Below are 20422 nucleotides of genomic sequence, written 5' to 3' on the forward strand. Positions count from 1 at the left end.
TTCATTCTCAACACGTGGGAGATATGGCTTTTGGTGGATTTGCAGCAAATTGCAAGCCCCAAGTAGACAAATACGAATACGTGAGAATCTTTTTTATATTTTTTTATGTACACACGCCTTCTGCTTTATTTCACTTGTGTTTTTATACTGCGAAGCAGCTGTGCTTATATGGTTGTGTTTCGGTTAGGCCAATAATAGCAGCGACATTACAGGGTACGGAGGACTTAAGAATACTAACATATGAAGGGTATCATTGGTATCTCAGTGTATTCTGTGTGTCTATGGTACTGTTCATGTCTGTAGACGAGTGCTACTTGTTTAATAACAAGGCGATCTACCTAATGATGGATCGCCAGATTGTTTGCATTCACTATTTTTAAATATAAAAACATCACGTGATTTATACATCATCCGACACTTTAATTTTGACAACTTTGTGTGGTGAAGGAGTAAGAGCTCAAAGTATCATCGCTTTTGTACCCAGTACGTCGTAACAGGCCGCTAAGCCACAGAGCAAGAGAAAGAAAAGAATAGAATATAAACATTTTGTACAAATAAAATCAATTATGTTTTTTTTAGTTTATAAATACATATTGTAATAAAATAGAACACCTCAACATTTGCTGGTGGAGTGTGGTCCGAATTGCAACCTGAGACAGCGAATTATGGGGATGTGTGCCTTTGCCTTTGATGCACCTTTATATAATGGTAATATTAATGTAATCCTTAGTTAATCTAGTAGTCGCAAACGCCTTCATCAGTGGCTAAAGGTGTCCTTGACTAATTAAAACGACAAACCTAACATCCAGACACTTCCTATGAGATTAACAAAGTCATGTATAGCAAAATGCCTGGCCAATGTGCTCGTAAGAAGCAATATATCTTATCAGGTCGACCTCCACGTGGTCCCCCTAGAAACCATCATGCTGAATTTCAGGTGATTTATCACGGTGGACTTTCATTTTCAGCAGTCATCTCTTACTGGTGCTCGCCAGCGTTAACGCATGCGGGGTTACCATTCCATTATCATCCATTAAAAAATCTTTTTATAAAGAAAGATCCGCGCCCTGTTCTGAGATGATAAGTAGCTGTTATGACGCACAATTTTACGACAATGTGTAAAATATCATATGTTTTTTTTTTTTCATTTTTCTTATATAAAATGATAAAACTATAAAACTAGATAAGGCGATAAATATTCTACGCTTATTTTCAATTGGATGACGATTAATACATTACGTAAGTAACAAGCAGGTATATAATAACATCATTATCCTTATATTTAAAAGAAAAACATAAATTTATCACGATTTTATAGACAAACAACTTTATCGTGTCCATCGGTGGATCAAAGTACGTTTAATATTTATTTAGTTATAGTAACAAGTGCTCTGATAATGACATCATTCAACCTTGATACGGTCTGATGTCTGTTATTCATTATTTATAAACATCACAGTTATAAGATATATTCATCTATACTCTGCACGTAATAGCACAGCGTGGGTGACAGGTCACTAGAACTATAGAAAAAACAAGTCTGTTTGAACATTTAAAAGGCTTTATAATGACAACCCGCCATTTTGTGGTTGCGACCATTTTAAAATGACGTCATATATTTTATCATTATTGTTCAAGCTGTACTATTTAATATCCATATTAATTATAAATATTGTATATTCTTTTAATTAATGGAATAATATCATCTGCGCTATCGGGATACGCTGGTGTATATATCATTGGTATATATATATTCCCACAGAGGGTTGACGTCAGGCAGGCGGCCGGTCGTAAAACTGTAGGCCAAATCTTCTTATAATATGGATAAAAAACGTAAGTATTACGCCGACCCCAAATAATAATTGGGATAAGGGTAGGAAGATTATATATATATATAGTGAGGGAAAACAGATGAAGTTGAATGACGATCAATTGGCCGTCATAAATTCTTAAAGAATTAACGACGATGGTTTCGAGGAAGAACCACGTGGAGGTCGACCTGATATAGTATATTGCTGGCATTGGGCCCGCTAGTACCCATTACCAACAATCTCTTTTCTCCCCTATTGTACATTGTAAAGGTGTATAAAGAATTTGCAAAATTGGTTAAGAAGAACTAGTTGCAAAATTTTACCTAAGATGTTTTTAAAGCTGTTTCTTAAGACAGTCCGTACGAGAGGCCGTTCAGCAGAGGTCGATTAATGGTCGAAATGGTAATGATAATTCTTCTATTACATATACTTGTACGTACATATTTAAAGATATGCATTCGGAATGACATGTCAATTTCGGGAATAAAAGATTTCAACGAGTTTTAGTCAAATGAAATTTTACATATTGAATTAAATAATTCAGTATTTATTGTAACATTTATAACATTAAATTTATATTTGGAATGTTGACATAGATAACTGTATAAAACGTGAATCAGTCATCGATATATTTAAATAATATATTGTGTACGTTATGTTACATTATAGATGTAATAAGAAAAAAATTAAATATGTACTAATTAAATTCAGAATAAACTTTGGGACAAATTAATAATTTTGTCCGTCCGTTTGGATCCGGCATAGAATAGGCCACCCCTTCCTTTCTTGTGGGTCTCGTAAGAGGCGACTAAAGGAACTCAATGGTAAAGGGATGAGCAGCAGCGTCCCTCATAAAATATTTCCAAAAACCTAACTGCAGTTGCCAACCCGCCTACCAAGCATGGCAACTACTGGCAAAGCTCCTCTTATGGGAAAGGCTTATGTACAACAGTGGATAGTAAACGGCTAAAATGATGATGAAATAATTTTGTATTTTATGGGATCGGAAATGACCAGAAGTGGTAATAGATATATAGAATTAATACAGATTTTGTTCTATAAAAAAGGCACTTCAATGACCAAATTCACATATACGAGACCAATACGGCAGTAAATGCTATCAAATGCAAAAGAAATATCAAAATTGACATAGTCATTGAGCTATTTATTACCATATAATGATACCATTATAAGAATACCGCCTAAACCGTTTTTCAAAAAAAAAAAAAACATTTATGCTCACTTTTTTACTTTATCCGAGCAGTAAGTACTTTATATTATTCTCAATTTCGTGTATAGTATATGTTATTATTCGTTTATATACCATCATAGTCGTAGAATACTGACGGATCTGACAAATATTAAAAATATACATACATACATACATATATATATATATATATATATATATATATATATATATATATATATATATATATATATATATATATATATATATATATATATATATATATATATATATATATATATATATATCCGTCAGTATTCTACGACTATGACGATATGTAATTTTAGTATGTATATCAATAATTACTAGTACCGCATTCGAATATTCTGACACTTCCCTATAGTTGACCGGGAGAGAATGCTTTTAGCATTAAGTTCGCCATGTACACATATATGTACTAATGAATAAATAAACATTTGCTCATAAAAAATAAAAACTAAAAATAGGCAAATTGAGAATCTGTACTAAAAAGGACTGTAACTGGAAAGTGCGATAGAGAAGAAGACAATTTGTAATCCAAAAGCAAACAACAGAAGGTAATTAGTGGATACTAGATGGACCTCAACTCATCAATTTAAGCTACATTTGTTTTTTAAGGTGAAAAAGTTTGGTTGAAGGTTCCAATCTAGTCAATGGAAGTGACAATTGTCTCGAATTTGTTGCTGGCACTTTAAACCCCGGCTATTATAGTACTGCTATTCCTTGATGTTGATGTCGTCAGCAGTAAATAGATCCTACTATCTATTTAGGCTCCTCGATGGTCCAATGACTGTAACGTGACAAAGTACTTTAAATCATTCTAAATAGTAAGAGGACGAGTAAAAGACCATAAGCAATCTGGGCTGTCAAATATGCACCGGGATTAAAAGGGGCTGGATACAAAGAAAGAAGATAGTTCTATGTAAAAAAATCCATGTAACTGAACAGGAGATGTATCGCCGTGAGGTCCTGGCATAAAATAGGTCACCTTTTCCTGTCCCGTGGATGTCGTAAAAGGTGAATAAGGGAACTTAACGGTCAAAGGACAGGCAGCAGCGTCCGTCTTAAAACATCACCAAAGCCTAACTGCGATTGTCAACCTGTCTGGCAAGCGTGGCAACTACTGGTGAAATCCCCTTATGGGGGAGGCCCATGTTCAACAATGGATAGTTAACGGCTAGTATGGTATTGTATGGACAAAAGAATAAAATAATTCAAAACCTAACTGTGCCTAATGTACTGACCTTGGCCACTGATTTTCCTCATTAACCCGCGTTGATTTGTTATTCAGGAAAAGCATTTTATAATCCGGTCCCCAGTATCAACGGTTAAGAACAGAAGGAAAACGTTGTAGCGTATGCAAATTGAATTCAGTCGGTTTACATGTTTTGTTGATATAACGTAAGTAGGTACGATGTATGGTGCAGTAATGAGTCACAGCGCCGGTAACCTTGGTAAAGACAAAGCGACAAAAGTATTATTACTGTATGGACAAACACATTTGTAATGCTGATAAAAGTGCGCCTCTATGGGCAGATGTGCGTGTTGCGATTGTAAATTACATGTGAATCAATAAAATTTGCTAGTTAGGTATGAATAATTATATCATTAGAATATGAAAAATACATTAATTCACGATAGGTACATATCTCAAAAAGATTTAAGAAAATTTTTATTTTTTTATTACTACCTATATTCTATATGGCTTTGTCCGCGTGAATTGGGATAAAAAGCATATCATACATAAATCTAGGATAATTATGGCCTATTCGTGTACCAAATTCCAAATTCAATCCATTGCTTAAAAATGATAATTCAGTATCAAGCATATGGGCATATCGAAAACACGTGTCTTTTTTTAATAAAATGGTACAAACTGGATCTTTGAACTATTTTATTATTACTTTATTACAAATTGATATGAGATAAAAAATAAATACCTGATAAGATTCGTAATTATGTTAATTTTTAAAGACCGTTGTAGAACAAAGTTCGCTTATGAATCAAACTATATCTAATATCTGAAATACTTCAGCTTATTTCAAATTCTGGTCCCATCCATATTGAATATATAACATTGCGCTGACATGAGACTAATCATTGTAATCTATTTAAATAGAATTCAACGAAAAGGTAAACAAGTTTAGTTGATATTACCACAGAAATACACTTTAAATGAAATTTGCAATAAACCGAAACATTCAAACAATTAATTGCTTTTTGATTTGCACTATTATTAGACATCGGCAGACATTTTTAAGGTTGTATCAATTATTCATTTGTTCTATTGAAACAGTCTAAAAAGTTTCATTGTTGCATCTTCTACTATTTGGGGTGGGTACTGGGGTATCTAAGATTTAATCGGCAACTCTAAGTATTTACTGTGGTGGTTCAATAATAGCTTTTTTTATAAATATAAAATATATACCTACTTGTATATGCTATATAGTATATGTAATATAGGTATAGAAAAATGGAAGAAAAAAACGTTACACTAACCCCAAATAATAATTGGGATAAGGGTAGGAAGATGATTATGATACATAATACAGTCATATAACTATATAGTATACGTAACATAAACGAACCATTACCGTGTTCGTATTAATAATAAATTTATCCTCTCGCATAGAATAAAATCACCATTACTATCACTTCAGCTATTTTAGTGATGATATACTTTTGGAAATATATGTTTTCTTCCACCTCACACTAGGTTTACCTGTGGGTGTGTCTTGTAAATGTAAATTAAACTCATTTTCCACATTAAGCCTCTCATTTGGGTCGTTATGTGTATGACCTATGGGTCTTTTTCAATCACATGATCGGTTTTTTGTAATAGCTACATAGCAAACTTTATGTATGCACTACGAGATTTTGATTTCTTACGGATTGTAAATATACAATACTTGAGCAAACGATAATTTGCAATATATGCACGTATGTTTATATTATAAATCAATTGTGTCGCCTTATACAGTACAAACGACTGGTATTCCCAAGCATAAAAGCTCATCCTCAAAAGGAAAGCATAAAATAATATTCACTGGCAGGCAAGTACCTATTAGCATTTGGTAAAACTGAATTTATAGCGTTTATGGTAGTTATTCAGTAATTCTGCATATTTACGTAAAGTAAAAGAGTATATTCTTGATATTATATTTAGTTAAAAAGTATATTATAGGTTAAGTATATACAAATAAAACAAACTGGTGTAAAATGGTTCCTTCCTTCCTTCTTATAGGCCGACAGATAGCATAATACCGATAAATATACATCATTCGCTTTAAAATGCAAAATACAAAAAACATTGACCAAATAAAAAAATACAAAAAGCAGACTAAGAACTGACAACTCACATTTACTTTTGTGATATTAAAGTATATATGTATGCTCATTGTTGAAATGATACAATATTGAAATTTCATTAGTGTTATAAAAGTGACAATTAAAGATTGTGTTCCACAAAAAAAAACTACTCAAAAAAAATCTAATTCAATTATGGTAAGACCAGTTATTTTGATTTATAAACTAAACTTTTGAAATGATTTTAATAAAATTTCTATGGGTCCCAATCTGTAAGCATATCCTTTCAAATAAAAAAAAAAAAGAATTTGTTGACAACCGACGGAGTTACATAAAAAATACAACCAAAATTAAGAATCTACTTCTTTTTGACGTCAGTTGAAAATATGTAAAGATATTCGAACGTTTATTACCCACGAATTGATTTGAATAAAAAGTGGTATATATAAACCATATCTTATAATGATTTAATCTGATAAAACCGCGAATTACAGAAAGGTTGATTAAAATTATTATGTAACATTAAATCGGAGTCGTTAGGCATACGTAAAACCCTAGTTTTACATATATATTCAAGCTATATAAAATATTAGAATTGTCATGAATCTAAAATACAAAAACTCAAAAAATATAGTCTCCTATACAAGTTTAATAGCTGATCACACCATGTTAATGTGAAAGGCAAATGGTGTTTCTTTGGTGCAAATGTTTGGAAGGACCCTTCCTAAAAAGGATACTAACAATATCAATTAAACTTTGTATACATAAGAAACGTTAATTCTATTATAAATCCTCATTAGTACGACGTATCTGTACTAGACCGTCAATGTCACTGGCAGCAAATGTTATCGTATCGCTGTTAACAGTTTAAAATAATGAATATTTCCTCGTGTTCATGCAAATACTGCGAATGACTCGGCCCAAGGCTATTGTGTATTGGCACACAATGTCACGGCCAAGGTGATCGATAAGGCGTTCGTCACGGCAGTACGTTTAATTGCATTCCATCGATAACGTTGCATCACCGCAACGTGATCTCGCCGGTTTTATCGCCTTATGCCTACTCTCGTGTTGGTCATGCCATGACACTAATCTTAAATAACTAATATGCAATAAATTTTAAACCTAATTATTTGGTTTCTTTATAGAAAGATCGAATTCGGTCTGTTTATGCGACTACAGCTAAACTAAAAGGGAGAGTTGTATTTTTAGCAGTTTATTTATGTTCTTTAAAAAGAAAAAAGTGTCTGTTCTGTGTCTTTTTAGTATATGGCACGCGATAACTTCGTCAGGTTAATTATGAATTGACTCAAATTTTAGAATCGGCAGCCAATTCCAAGCTAATTTTGATAATTTTTTATGTCACGATTGAAGTTGCTAATATTTTTGTGGCAATCTTCAATGGTTTTAGTAACAAAATCTTATACTGTAGATAATATACTTTTCTTGTTCATAAGTACATATCTTTTTGTAAATAATATGAGTGAACCAGACGGTTGAACAATTATTTAAACAACTGACCGAGCTTCTGTTCGACTCATCTGATATGGTGACCTAAGCGCCTACACATTCCTTCGTGTCCACCAATAGAAAATAAGTACATTATATTTATTACCATTATATTAGCCGTTATCTGTCCACTGCTAAACATGGACCTTCCCCATAAGGGTTTTATCAGTAGTTGCCACACTTGGCAGGTGGATTGGTAACTGCAGTCAGGCTTTTGTGATGCTTTAAAAGGGATGCTGCTGCCCATTCCTCGACCATTAATTTGCCTTAGTCGTCTATGCCCGACTCTATGCCGGGACCACATGGCAAATGCGGGGACCACATGACGACACATTATTAATATTATAACAATATTATTGATAACGTTCATAACAGCGATGGAATTATCTGAATTGGCCTAAATTTAAAAATTCCAAAAAGAATTTTTTTCAATTCGCTTTTATTTTTGTAATATAGGTACACAGACATCAAACTTCGCCAGTTCTGAACCGATTTTGTTAACTTTCTTCGTAATTAGTAATATAATATCGATGAAATAAAATATCATGCACTGTTCAAAAACAATACATTTCAAAAGTTTACTTTTTTAATAGACTTTTTGTAAATTACATAAAGTGATTAAAGATATTTGTTTCCATTTCATTTAAATCTCTTCACCTTGATGTTTATTTAAGATTTAAACAAGTTACCAAAATAACCACCGATCCTTTAAAGAAACCACAAAAAAAAAAAAATTCCGATTTAAATTTCGAACAAGGAATACAAATGAGTTATTAAAATCACAATTGAAATCAAAAGTGACGTACAATGTTTTATTTTATTATGTTTATCGTGAGCTGTGTACTAAAAAGTGATTGCGAATAATCTAGGAAGTGGGCTCGACACCTCGAATAGAAGTGGATTCATTTGAACTAACAATAGCGTAACGTCGAAACATAAAATGTAAACAAAATAGTTTTTTTATACACCTACTACCGGGAATAGCAAACAGGCTGATGTCACACCTGATACAAAATAGTAACGTTCTCCTATAAAAATGCGTTACACCAAAGAGATAAAAGAACGTTATTTATAACCTAATTTGCATTTTTTTATAATGGCAAACAAGTTGATAATCTATTTAATAAAAAGTAACTGTCACCTACAGACATTAGCAGCTTCATAAACATCATATAATAACTCAATGGTGAAATATTTGTTTATGTTTTATTCATTTTATACGTAAAAAAATATATTACCCTTACCTAGGAACCTAATAAGTAATTTAGTATTTTTACTAAAAGAGGTGCTTACTGTAATAAAATAATAATAATGGTCTCATTAAGTATTAAAGTATTTACTATAAAAACCCTGAGATAGAAATACTGATATTTTAGGATGTATTATAAGTTTAGGAATTTTAAACCCGTTTACGAGCTCCTACACATTATTTTAAGTTCGGTAGAACGCCATTGCCTTTCGAGGCACAGCACTGTACGTACGTGAAGACATTGCAAACTTTATTGGTATTCCCCCACAGAACCGGTGGACCATCTGTATAGATTATCATTGTAATTTTAGAGGGCGAATACACGGCAGATTTTTATAAATAAAAAAATATTAAGAAAAAAAATTTGGTATAGATTACACTGTATATTTACCATATAATGAATCTAATAAAGTATTCATAAAAATAGAAACAAGTTGTTCTTGTGACAACAAAAATATTGATTATATTCAATTCACGTTTTGGTACATCGAAATACCTATTTTAAATGGAAGGAAAGGGGTTGTTAGTAATGAGTTCTAACAGCTCCATTGCTAGCAATATCAGATGGACCTCTACACGGTTCTCTCGGGTAACCTTCATAGTTAATTTTTATCGAATTCTTCACGATGGGCCAACTGACCTACCTTCATTCTCATCTATCATCTATCACTGGTGCCCTGCCAGCGTATACTGATAGCGTAGGCGGAGTTACCATTTCATTTTCACACATTAAAAACTATGTTTTTAATGTACGAAAATAGGATAGAATTAAATAGTCTCGATTCTGCATAGGCTTAAGTTACACATCCATTCGAAAGTCGTTGTCAAATTTTTATAGTGTCATTTATAGTTACACATAATCCAGTCTGTAAATACTTCTAAACAGAGTAGTAACAGAAAGTTGCCACATGGGCAACATTTCTGTATCTTTTCTGCAACAGTCTTCTGTGAATGCAAATCGATTCGTGAGGCTTGGTCCGTGTCTGGCGGCAGAATAACAATTTTGCTAAACGTGCTCAGCCTAAACTTAGTATAGAATAAACTTACGACGTGGCTACTTTAAAAAACTGTACGTATCTTATTTTACGTTGCTTGAATAATCGACTCTAATTCGCATCAATATATACATTTTAAATATTTCATTCACTATCACATCAATTTTTGTCTTTTTATAGCACAAAACCTGTTATATTGTAAAGCATCGATTGTGACATTTTTGCTAATTAACTAGATTCTCAATTAATTTACAAGTGTAACTAGAGCTAAATTTTATCAGGTAGCTCCCATATAAAGCTACGAATAATCTATAAAGGACAAAAACAAAGGTGACCAAATAAACATGTTACAATATGGACATATTTATCACCGCTTACTGGCTTCTGTTGCAACCTTACAATTAAAACATCTTTTCGTGTTAGTGATTGCACTATGTGTGATAAAGCTTCTATGTATATTGACTTTGCTGTCTTGCTTTTGTTCATATTAACAAACAAACGTAAACTTGAATGTAATTTAAGTCGACATTGAACTTGATATTTTTCCTTTATCAACGCATTGTGACACGTAGAACAAAATTATGTGTATTTCATGGTTCGTAATGCAATTTATGTAAAAAAATATTGCGTTTAAAATATTTGCTTTGTGTTTTAAATACTCTGTGAAGTTGTTTATCGCATAGATTTTAATATTTTGTAATTTGTTTTGAGTTTTAAGACGTTTAGTCAAATGATATTATGCTTTTTTATTTTAATACTACATTTCATTCATACATTACCAGCCTACTCTGATCTCCTGTTGGATATAGGCCTTCCTCAATGCTTTCCAATAATATGGTCTTCTGCCTTTTACATCTATTTTCTTCCCGCTATGTAGCGGAGATCAGTCCATTTGAGGGAAGGTCGGCCCACGGGGTGTTTTCCTGTATGCGATCATTATGTTAACATTTAATACTATATCACGTTAGTATTTTTTCTGTTTAAGCTAGTAGATACTATAAATAAATGAAACTGTTACACGTAGTTTGCAATGTTTTACAGCACGTGTTATCGAATAGTTATACAAACGCAACAAGGTCGCAGCGATATCATACACGTAAGGTGACAAACGCTTTTGTTAGTGAATATTTTATACTTTCTGTTATTTACGTTGGACATTTGTTTTCTACTTAGCATAATGCCTACGAATAACTTGACTAAATATAAATGCTAGTATTAAAATTCAAGGTGACTCTGTGAGACTTAACTTAAGTTTAGTAAATGTTTTAAACATTTTTATAGTTTTATACCAAAAAGGTACAAAGGAATACTTATGGTTCGTCCGTTCGTCTGTCACAGCGCAATATCTCAGTAACTACTAATGTATAGATTTAAAATTTAAAATAGTTTTACACATTGTTGGCCTACACATTTCACTGCAATAGAAATAATTGAAAAGATATTTTTATTTTCTTTGCTAGGTATAAAGTTTCCTACTAGTTTAAGTGGGTATTACATGAAACATAATTGTACAGTTTAAAACTGATTTTAATTTTTTATGTTGCGTACTTTTTTAGTTAAAATCGAAAAAGTTCCCCTCTTTATCTGTGAAGTATATAAAGCGAAAAATCTGAAATAATTTTACTTTATAAAGGTAAAAAATAAAATTTCTAACTAACACCGTTTTTGAGAAAACAAAAACCTCCTATTCCGTATGAGAAATGCAATAAAGGACATTTTATTTGGTATTTATATTTATGCACGGAATTCACGGCATGTGAATTCAACTTGCACATGATTTATTTCCTATAGCAGTAAAATTTGACACATGTTCCTTGAGTAAAGTGGTTCAGTTTTGTGAATACGAGTATATTCGATAGTTTTCTGACTATCATTACTTTTCTGTCGCACTTTGTGTATTGTGCAAAAACGAAACTAAAAATAAGCATTGTACACAATCTCCCAGCCTTTTTCAGGTTCATACGATTTCTCTATGTCGAAGGTTAGTGCTCTATACCGCAATTAATTACCCTTATAAAGGCAATAAACAAAACTAGATATGTATGCAACTTAGAATATTAAACAAGCTGACGGCCTACTTGATGGAAAGTCGTAATCATCGCCTATAGGCTATATGTATAGACATGAGCAGTACCATGGACATTACGGAATATATTGTTTCGGCCATAATACTCCCCATGCGTTGCCATTCCTGAGGACTCAGGTATTATTCCTCTGTACGGATAACGGATTTACCACGCAAACTGGGTTTTATATAGAATTTTGTTACAAGAACAGTCTGTACGATATGATTGGTAGACGGAACTGTTAGGATTTAACACGTACCTACTTAATCGTGTATTAATGTAAATCTAAAATAAAATATTGCCGAGTGCAGCTTTATACTAAAAGGTCATAGTACGAATAATGCTATGTTGTTCTTTACTTCAAAAAGGAAAACAGTTGAAATAATTAAAAGGCAGTTCCTTTTATACATTGCAACATTTAAATCTATTTATGGAGTAGGCACTGGAACAAACTTTGAAGTGGTTTAAAGAAATTTTATAATTAATTTTACAGGTGACTTTTCTCGAAATTTTGCCAAGTTCATTGTTCACGTTCGCTCCGCACGTGTGCTTCTTAAAGTAACTTTGACAAAGAACTAAAATAAATTCCCCACAAACAACAGCGACTCGGAAGTTTACATTGTCTACTTCGAAACTTATTTTACTTTAGAACTTAACATTTTTGTTTTCTGCTTAAAAATAAATTTGTTTAGGGCAATTTTCATGAACTTGCTTGGCTTCAGTATGGTGTTGTATCTACCAACAACAAACAAAATTACAAGAGAAATTTTTGCTATTTTCAGAAATGGTACTCAACTATAAATAAATATTGTTCATAGGTTATTGTATCTGGCTTCGTTCGGGCATAATTCAGTTTGTCGTACCTATGTATTGTGATCACGGCATTCCACACAAAAGGTTGAGGCTCTTACGGTGAGAAGCATTACATTGTACTAAAGGGAATGCAAGCAAGATTGCAGCGAGGTGCATTGGGGGAGGGGAAGCTGCGCTGGCGCAGGCCGTCGACCCGGTCGGTGACCGCAAAGCGTGCCCTTCGCGCCAGTAACAAATTGTACCTTACCTTAACTATTTCGATTAGAAAGCTTAGATAACTTGCCAGTTTGGTATAAGAATAAAATTCCATGATTCTATCGATAACGAGTATCGATTTAAGATAGATATAAAATCTTCTTGAGTTTTAATAATTATTTTCACAAATAATTTTACACACAACAACTTACCATCACGTGAAAATAAGCAACTGTTTGCAATTTTTAGAAATGGTAAATAAAAAGCTGATAAGCCCACCTGGTAGAGAGTAGTAAACACCACTTATAGATATAATGATGACGTACAAGTATAGATGTGATACCTAAGGTAACCTCACGCATGAGACCTAATGAATGAGACAAAACAACTGTCATCATCACAGAATCTATGGAACCCATATATCACAATACGTTCTGTGATATCTATGGTCTTAACTTGCCTTGTTTTTCGAATCTCGATAATGAAATACATTTTCGGGTGCTTAGATAATGTGTCCGAATAAAGCTAAGGAAGGAAACTTGGGTTTTTAAATAAAACTATTACATAGGTGTTTTATAGAGTTAATTTTTTCAAGTATGCTTAAGCCTGTGAGTAATTACTAATTGAGTGATTACTAATTATAAGCTGGTTGTCCCATTTCTATCCATTTCTGTCCATAGTAGATTAGTGACCGCGTGAAAGCAAATAACGTAACACCTATAGTAATACGACCTTCAGCCGAAGACTGCCCCGAACTACTGGTGTCAGCATTACCACTTTAACATTTAACAACTCTTATAAACAAATGTAGTATTATGAAACAAATATAAGTTTGTGATTTACATAATTTTACACCATTCTCGGTGGTAACTTGATATATGTAGGTATATCTTACGAGTACACCAGTGGATTTTCAATTTAAAATATGTATTTCAATTTGATTGAAATTAAGATCCGATTATTATATGAATTGAATAGGTATTTTACGTACTTACACGTACCTATTTCATACGTGCCAAACACAAAGGATTACACCATTTCCTCGTCTATCAGAATACTAACAGGTAGACTGATAATGGATTCTTGGAATAATATTGAAATTTAGTTTTTAAAATAAATTGGTTTAGAAGTTTACTATATTATGTAGTTTCGTAAAAGCCGCGTGTGTTAGTGTCAAGTCAACCGTACAACATGATCTTCCTCGAATCCTTAGCTTGGCGCTGAGCGTCACGGTGTTTTTAACACAACTTCTGAATAATTTGGATACTGACAGACAGACAGTGATGGAACCACTGCATGACCGCCATATTTAATTCGGCCAAAGTCAAGAGCACCAACTTTTTTAAATACGTGATTTTTGTCAAAATTTTGATTTGTTGATTATAAAATTGATATCTGTGTAAAGGATTTTTTATTATTTGAAACTCAATATCTATGTAAATAAATCCAAGATTCTGAGATTGATTAAATTTGATCCAAGTCAAGATAATCTAAAAACTAAGTATAATCCTAGAATTTTAAGGATAACAAATAAGACCCGAGATCAAATTCCCTTGTTGATAAGAAAGCAAATTGACATGATTGATATAAGAAACGTAGTTATGTACTCTTGAGTGGAAACGCATGAGTGCCACAGGCATCACGTAAAATGTCAGTGGAGTCATTCATGTTTATAGCCAACGGTTATCACGCGTGGTGTTAGTATGCAATCACATTAGGAGAGCTATCAGAACAATTGCCGTTTACATTTGTACAGAAGAGTAATCTATAATCATATCATAAATTGGACTAACATAAAGGCAAACGATATCGATTAATGAACATAGAATCATATTTCTCCCACTACTCGAATTGTACGCGAGAATTTCAGAAGTAGGAAAACCAATAAAACTTCACTTCTTAAAGACCTATCCAGATAAAGCATACACCAGATTTTAAATTAGATCTTTAGGAGCACAACTATGAAATCGCATATAATTTGGTACAGTACTTTTACGTGATATTAGAACAAACAAAATATATCCCCATATACAAACATTATCTAGTATAGTAAAATTTGAGTCAAAGGTATTTTTAACATTCGGATATCATATGTATATGGATATCATATTCGGACATACCAAAGAAACGAATAGAACACTGTGATTTATGTTCTATGATGATATGAATCATCATACAAGTACAACTGTATGAATGTATTTGATTTTCATCACTAGGTACACATAATATTGTAGGTATCAGGTCAGGAATAGATTGGAACAGCGCCAGAGGAAACGGAAATGACGCGGCGGACGTATGTCAATTATGGCTACTATTGATAGCTTTGTTATTATTGATAATAATAATATACATAATGCAGTGATGTCATGTTTTAATAAAAAGAATAAAATATAAGATTAAAATTAGACGAAAAATTATTTATCGACATTTCGTTTTTAATGGCTAAAAACATCATGTCTTATGATTTCTTATTTGGAAATAATAAGACTTCAAGAATCAGCTTGTTTGCCATTCTAAGTTCCATAAAAAAAAAAATTAAATGCTTAGTTTTGACAGTTCTGAAGGCCTATTTTAAAATCTGTATATATATATATATATATATATATATATATATATATATATATATATATATATATATATATATATATATATATATATATATATATATATATATATATATATATATATATATATATATATATATATATATATATATATATATATATCAGCTATAACTTGTAATTCAGCACATATGTTCACCTATTTACCTAATTTTATAAATATTTATCCAGCCCTTTAAGTGTGATTAATTAAGAAACATACATTTCTTTTCACACAAAACATTATATATATATATATGTTTTGTGTGACATATAGACAAAAATTCCAAAAAATATTATTTTGGCCTCTATTGGTATTATTAAGATGATGTGTCTTATAATATAAAGAATATTATGTTTTCTTAAATATCTTCCATGTACAGGCATCGTCTAGTTACTATTTTATTATATTTTATTATGTTAGTAAGATATGTAAATTTTAACGAGAAGATTTTTATTTAATTAGGTATATATAATTTGTCACGTTATTTTATATTAAAAAAAAATTCTAACGAAACTCAAATGATACAATTATAACTTGGCTCATCGATTTAAATAAAGAAAATATTAGTAACATACTCAAAAACAAAAGGATTTCATTAAATTGAGTATATAAGCATATACTATTGATGTTAATAATAAAATTAAATTTGAAATATTTTTCTTCAATCTAAGTAGATACTTAGGGCATATGGTGATGATACGTAAATACTCCGTGTTTATCTTATTCACTAATATTAGAATATTTAGATTAAAGACAAATATTATATTTTTTCCTATTAGATTAGATAAATATTATATTTTCTAGTAATGGTACTTAGGAAAAATCAATTACTCAAAGTGTAATTTGTTTAAAATGTGTTCAATATTTATTTCCTGTTAATAGTTTTAATTTGAACAGTGGGAGCTTCTCTACAATATAACGCTTTTAACATCGCTACGAAAAGCGATGATTCCAAAAATTGGAACACTTCAATATAACTTATGTTACCGCTGGAATGAATCGACAGTATTACGCGGCTCATATTTTGAAACATCAATAACCTTGAAGCAAGCGTTCTAAGAAATCACAAAGAAATTCTACCTCTCATGAGGAAAAAAAAACGAGGACACCTGGCGAACTGTACGACCCCAATTACACCACCCTGTCGTGGTCGGGTAAACATAACGGTCAGGTATGAGACGCCGACCGGTTCTAACTGTTCCTGAGGAACTCGACAGCTGTTCACAATGTAAGGATATTTTGTGAATGCTTAAGTGAATTAGGCACATCTATTACTAGCAGTTCGCTCCGGCTACGCACTGTATTTCTGAACATAAAATACAACCCATGTTTATATTTTATAAGTGAAATAATTTTATATATTTTGAGTGAAACAGTTAAAAACAAAAAAAAAAAACAAATCTTTACTTAATCTTTATTAGTTAAGATGGTTTTGTATTTGTGAGCTATTTTTATAATAGCAAAATTAAGATTTTGTTTCACAAATAAACACCGACTTCAATCGGTTATTTTGATATAAAAATTAAATTACTGAACCAATGTAGATAAAATTTCTATGATAACAATCTGAAAGCATATCCTTTTAGATAAAAAAAAAAAGTTTATATGTGACGAAGTTATGAGACAGTAAACACAAAAAAATACAACCGAATTAAGAACTTATTTTTTTATGTCGGTCAAATGTAGGAGGCTGTTTTATTTTTAAGTACCTACATATTATGTACGCAGTATCTTCGCAGATTCTAATTCGATTTTACTTTAAATCCAAAGATGTGTATTTTGAAAAATAAACAATTTATTAGACATTATACCGTAATTTTGCAGGAATTGTGCTATTATTAACAAACACATCTTTATAATTATAAAAAATAATTTATAGATTTTATCACCCGTTATTTTTGAAAACGTATAAGTTGCAGGCGACTATAAGCTATAGTGACCAACAGACAGGTATAAAAAAAAAAAACTCATAGACCAAAAGATATTTTTTTTAAACTTTAACAATGTATTTATATAGCATTCTTGCAAAGGAGACAGTTGTCATAATTTTCTATTTCATTTCTTGCATTATTAACTCTTCTATTTCTAAATCATAAAGTATACTATGTATTTGGTGTTCTGCTTCTGCCCTATTTCTAACACTTAGCTTTCTTAACTTATGAGCTACGAATTCACCGAACGTAGAACATTCATCCTTATTAGAGGACTTTTCTGGAGGCTTCCTATCCTTTACATCATCAATTCCGTCAATAACAAAATAATTTTCGTCTCTGCTACATTTTCTCTTTCTTGGCGGTCCTAATTCTGAATTGAAAGTTGAGTTTTCGTCTTGGAATAAAGTATCATCACGCGAATTGTTTGATATGTTGTCGCATTCAATCTCCGATTCACATTGCAGAGGATCCATCTGCATAGACTGCAATAACATCAAATTATAAATAATCATAATTTTTTACCAACTATATCAAAACACAATTTTGTACATTTGTATAATTCGTACAACTTAAAACGTAACTTGTAAAAAAAATATATATCCTACCAACTTATAAATACAATATATAACCGAAAGTACATACGAGTATATGATAAAAATATAAATATAAAATGTTCAGTTCAATAAATAACATCGCTGTTTATTGGATCACTAGTTTTTATTTAGGACTTCGGCCACGTGACCGGTATACGTCATCTAACTGATCGAAATAAAATATAGTAGCTTATGCCCTGCTTCATAAATAATTTCTTCTTCTAAATTTAATAATAAAATAATAACCGCCTTACTGTACTTATACAATTGTATCGTTATGTTTGTAAATTGTCTTGTTTATTTCCTATATTGTATAATGCAAATAAAGTATACTCATTCATTCATTCATTCAATAATAAATCTAATTCTCCATAAATAATAAAGCACATGTATAGCAAACTTCACAGTGATTGTTTAAGCTGTTAAACTTGTGAGGTAACAAGCATACTACCTATTCCTCGGAAGTGGCAACGGACGACAAACTCCATACACGTCACAGTATATTTTGTGATGTCAATTCATATTTATAGGCGACCGTTATTATTTTCCTTTAAGTTGCCTGTCAGCTTGTTTGTCATTTCAAATTGCAAAAAGAAATTAAACATACCTGTTGGTCATGTACCTCGTTGGTTGCTTTGGAAGAAGATTCTCCTGTTTCTGCCATTGTATTCATGATAAACAATAAAGGTTTATAGGCAAACCACGTGCTCTCAACTTCTCTCGCATTTTTCCCTTTCGCATATAACATTTTTTGATGTTCTTTTATAAAATACGATCGGAGGCATTTTATTTTGTTCTTGACGGCAACGACGTCTATGTTGTACTTTTGCCCCATTTCCTTAAAAGCTAACATGCGTTTGTCGACGTTTCTGTAGTGTTTGTGATTACAGTCCCATAATAGTCGATTGGCCTTGTAGTCCTTGATGAATTCAAGAGTTGCGTTTCTATTTTGATTTGACAGGACCAAGCCTTGTTTTGACATGATTGAGGATCAGAAACGAAAGACTTTGAAAACAAGCAAGATAAATAACAACGTGCGCTCTCCATGCGCTGTTTGTTCAACACTGTTTCCAAAATAGCGTCGCATGCGCGGCATGCGCCACGTTTACAACCCGCGCGACGTACTGTACCGATAAATAGTTCCGTCTCTCTCAGCCTCGATGCTTCAAAACGTTATAGTAGTCCCTTAGAAGAGCGTGATAAACGAGGTATATTCGCACAAAAGAAATCTGTTTGATTTAAATTTGAATTAAATATTTTATAATATTAAATATCATATACAATTTAAATCATAATTTTGTTATAGATATTAATTGTTTGCTTTATTTTATACGTCTATGTGCTTTTCATCTCTATGGACGACGTTTGCCACTTTTTATCAGTTGGTTTATCATAAATATCATATAGGAATTATTCTACTAAACGTTGCTTACGGCCATTAACAAAACCATGAATCGGGTATCATTTTGACACACTGTAACCAAGAATGTCACATATTTGTAAAAGACCCTTTCACAACATTGTGACGCTTCTAGTTTTTACTTATAGGATTGTATTCGTTGACATTTCTAAGGAAAGGTTCTCTTCACATCATGACACCATATCACACTTGTTTCTTTACCCTTCAAAATAAAACTTCTTAAAGACCTATGCAAAGAACAATTTCCTTTTCTCTCTAAATTTCCGTTCGAGTAAATCGTACTTAATTATTCAAGAGAAAATAAATCTATTATCAGATACTTGCGCTCAATAATACTTAAATGAATTATTACATTATCCATAAAAATTACAGGATAATGAAATATATCATAAAATACTTTTAAAAGTTATGAATACATTTAATAAAAACAAAATATATTAAGGAGAGAAGAATGCCCCCTGTGAGGATTGAACTCACGACCGCTGGTTTACGAGACCAGCGCTCTACCGCTGAGCTAAAGAGGCGATGCGGACCGTTGCGAAATTACAGTTCCCATTTTATGATGCACTTTTAAGCCTGAAAAATAATAAATTGCTACTTAAAAACTTTATTTACTGGAGTGTGACTAAAAAAAAAACGGAGTCGTAAGTTCATATCCAATCTAATCAAAAAGATTGTGTCCCTTTTCCGATCAAGTTT

General features: G+C 31.8%; 2 protein-coding genes and 1 non-coding gene across 3 annotated transcripts in view; all 3 read right to left on the minus strand.

Moving 5' to 3' along the window:
* LOC113512852 (putative leucine-rich repeat-containing protein DDB_G0290503) overlaps positions 1-20422 on the minus strand; it is a 108853-nt gene that overhangs the window by 83169 nt on the left and 5262 nt on the right. The window lies entirely within an intron of this gene.
* On the minus strand, positions 17744-19493 carry LOC113512851 (uncharacterized). The gene is made up of 2 exons (XM_026896795.3): positions 18911-19493; positions 17744-18192 (listed from the first exon to the last, which is right to left on the minus strand). The coding sequence occupies exons 1-2, from the start codon at positions 19283-19285 to the stop codon at positions 17827-17829; spliced, it is 741 nt and encodes a 246-aa protein (XP_026752596.1). The 5' UTR covers positions 19286-19493; the 3' UTR covers positions 17744-17826.
* Trnat-cgu (transfer RNA threonine (anticodon CGU)) lies at positions 20176-20247 on the minus strand. The gene has a single exon. It is a non-coding gene; the product is annotated as a tRNA-Thr (tRNA).

The sequence above is a fragment of the Galleria mellonella genome, unplaced genomic scaffold (genome assembly GCF_026898425.1).
Source record: "Galleria mellonella isolate WM207_F2 unplaced genomic scaffold, CSIRO_AGI_GalMel_v1 utg23, whole genome shotgun sequence".
Taxonomy (NCBI): domain Eukaryota; kingdom Metazoa; phylum Arthropoda; class Insecta; order Lepidoptera; family Pyralidae; genus Galleria; species Galleria mellonella.

What these genes read in the sequence shown, in the direction of transcription:
- LOC113512851 (XM_026896795.3), bottom strand. Translation starts at nt 19,285, where the DNA reads ATGTCAAAACAAGGCTTGGTCCTGTCAAATCAAAATAGAAACGCAACT. An exon ending in ACGAGGTACATGACCAACAG is followed by an intron (nt 18,193 to 18,910) that starts GTATGTTTAATT and finishes ATGTTATTGCAG; the next exon opens with TCTATGCAGATGGATCCTCT.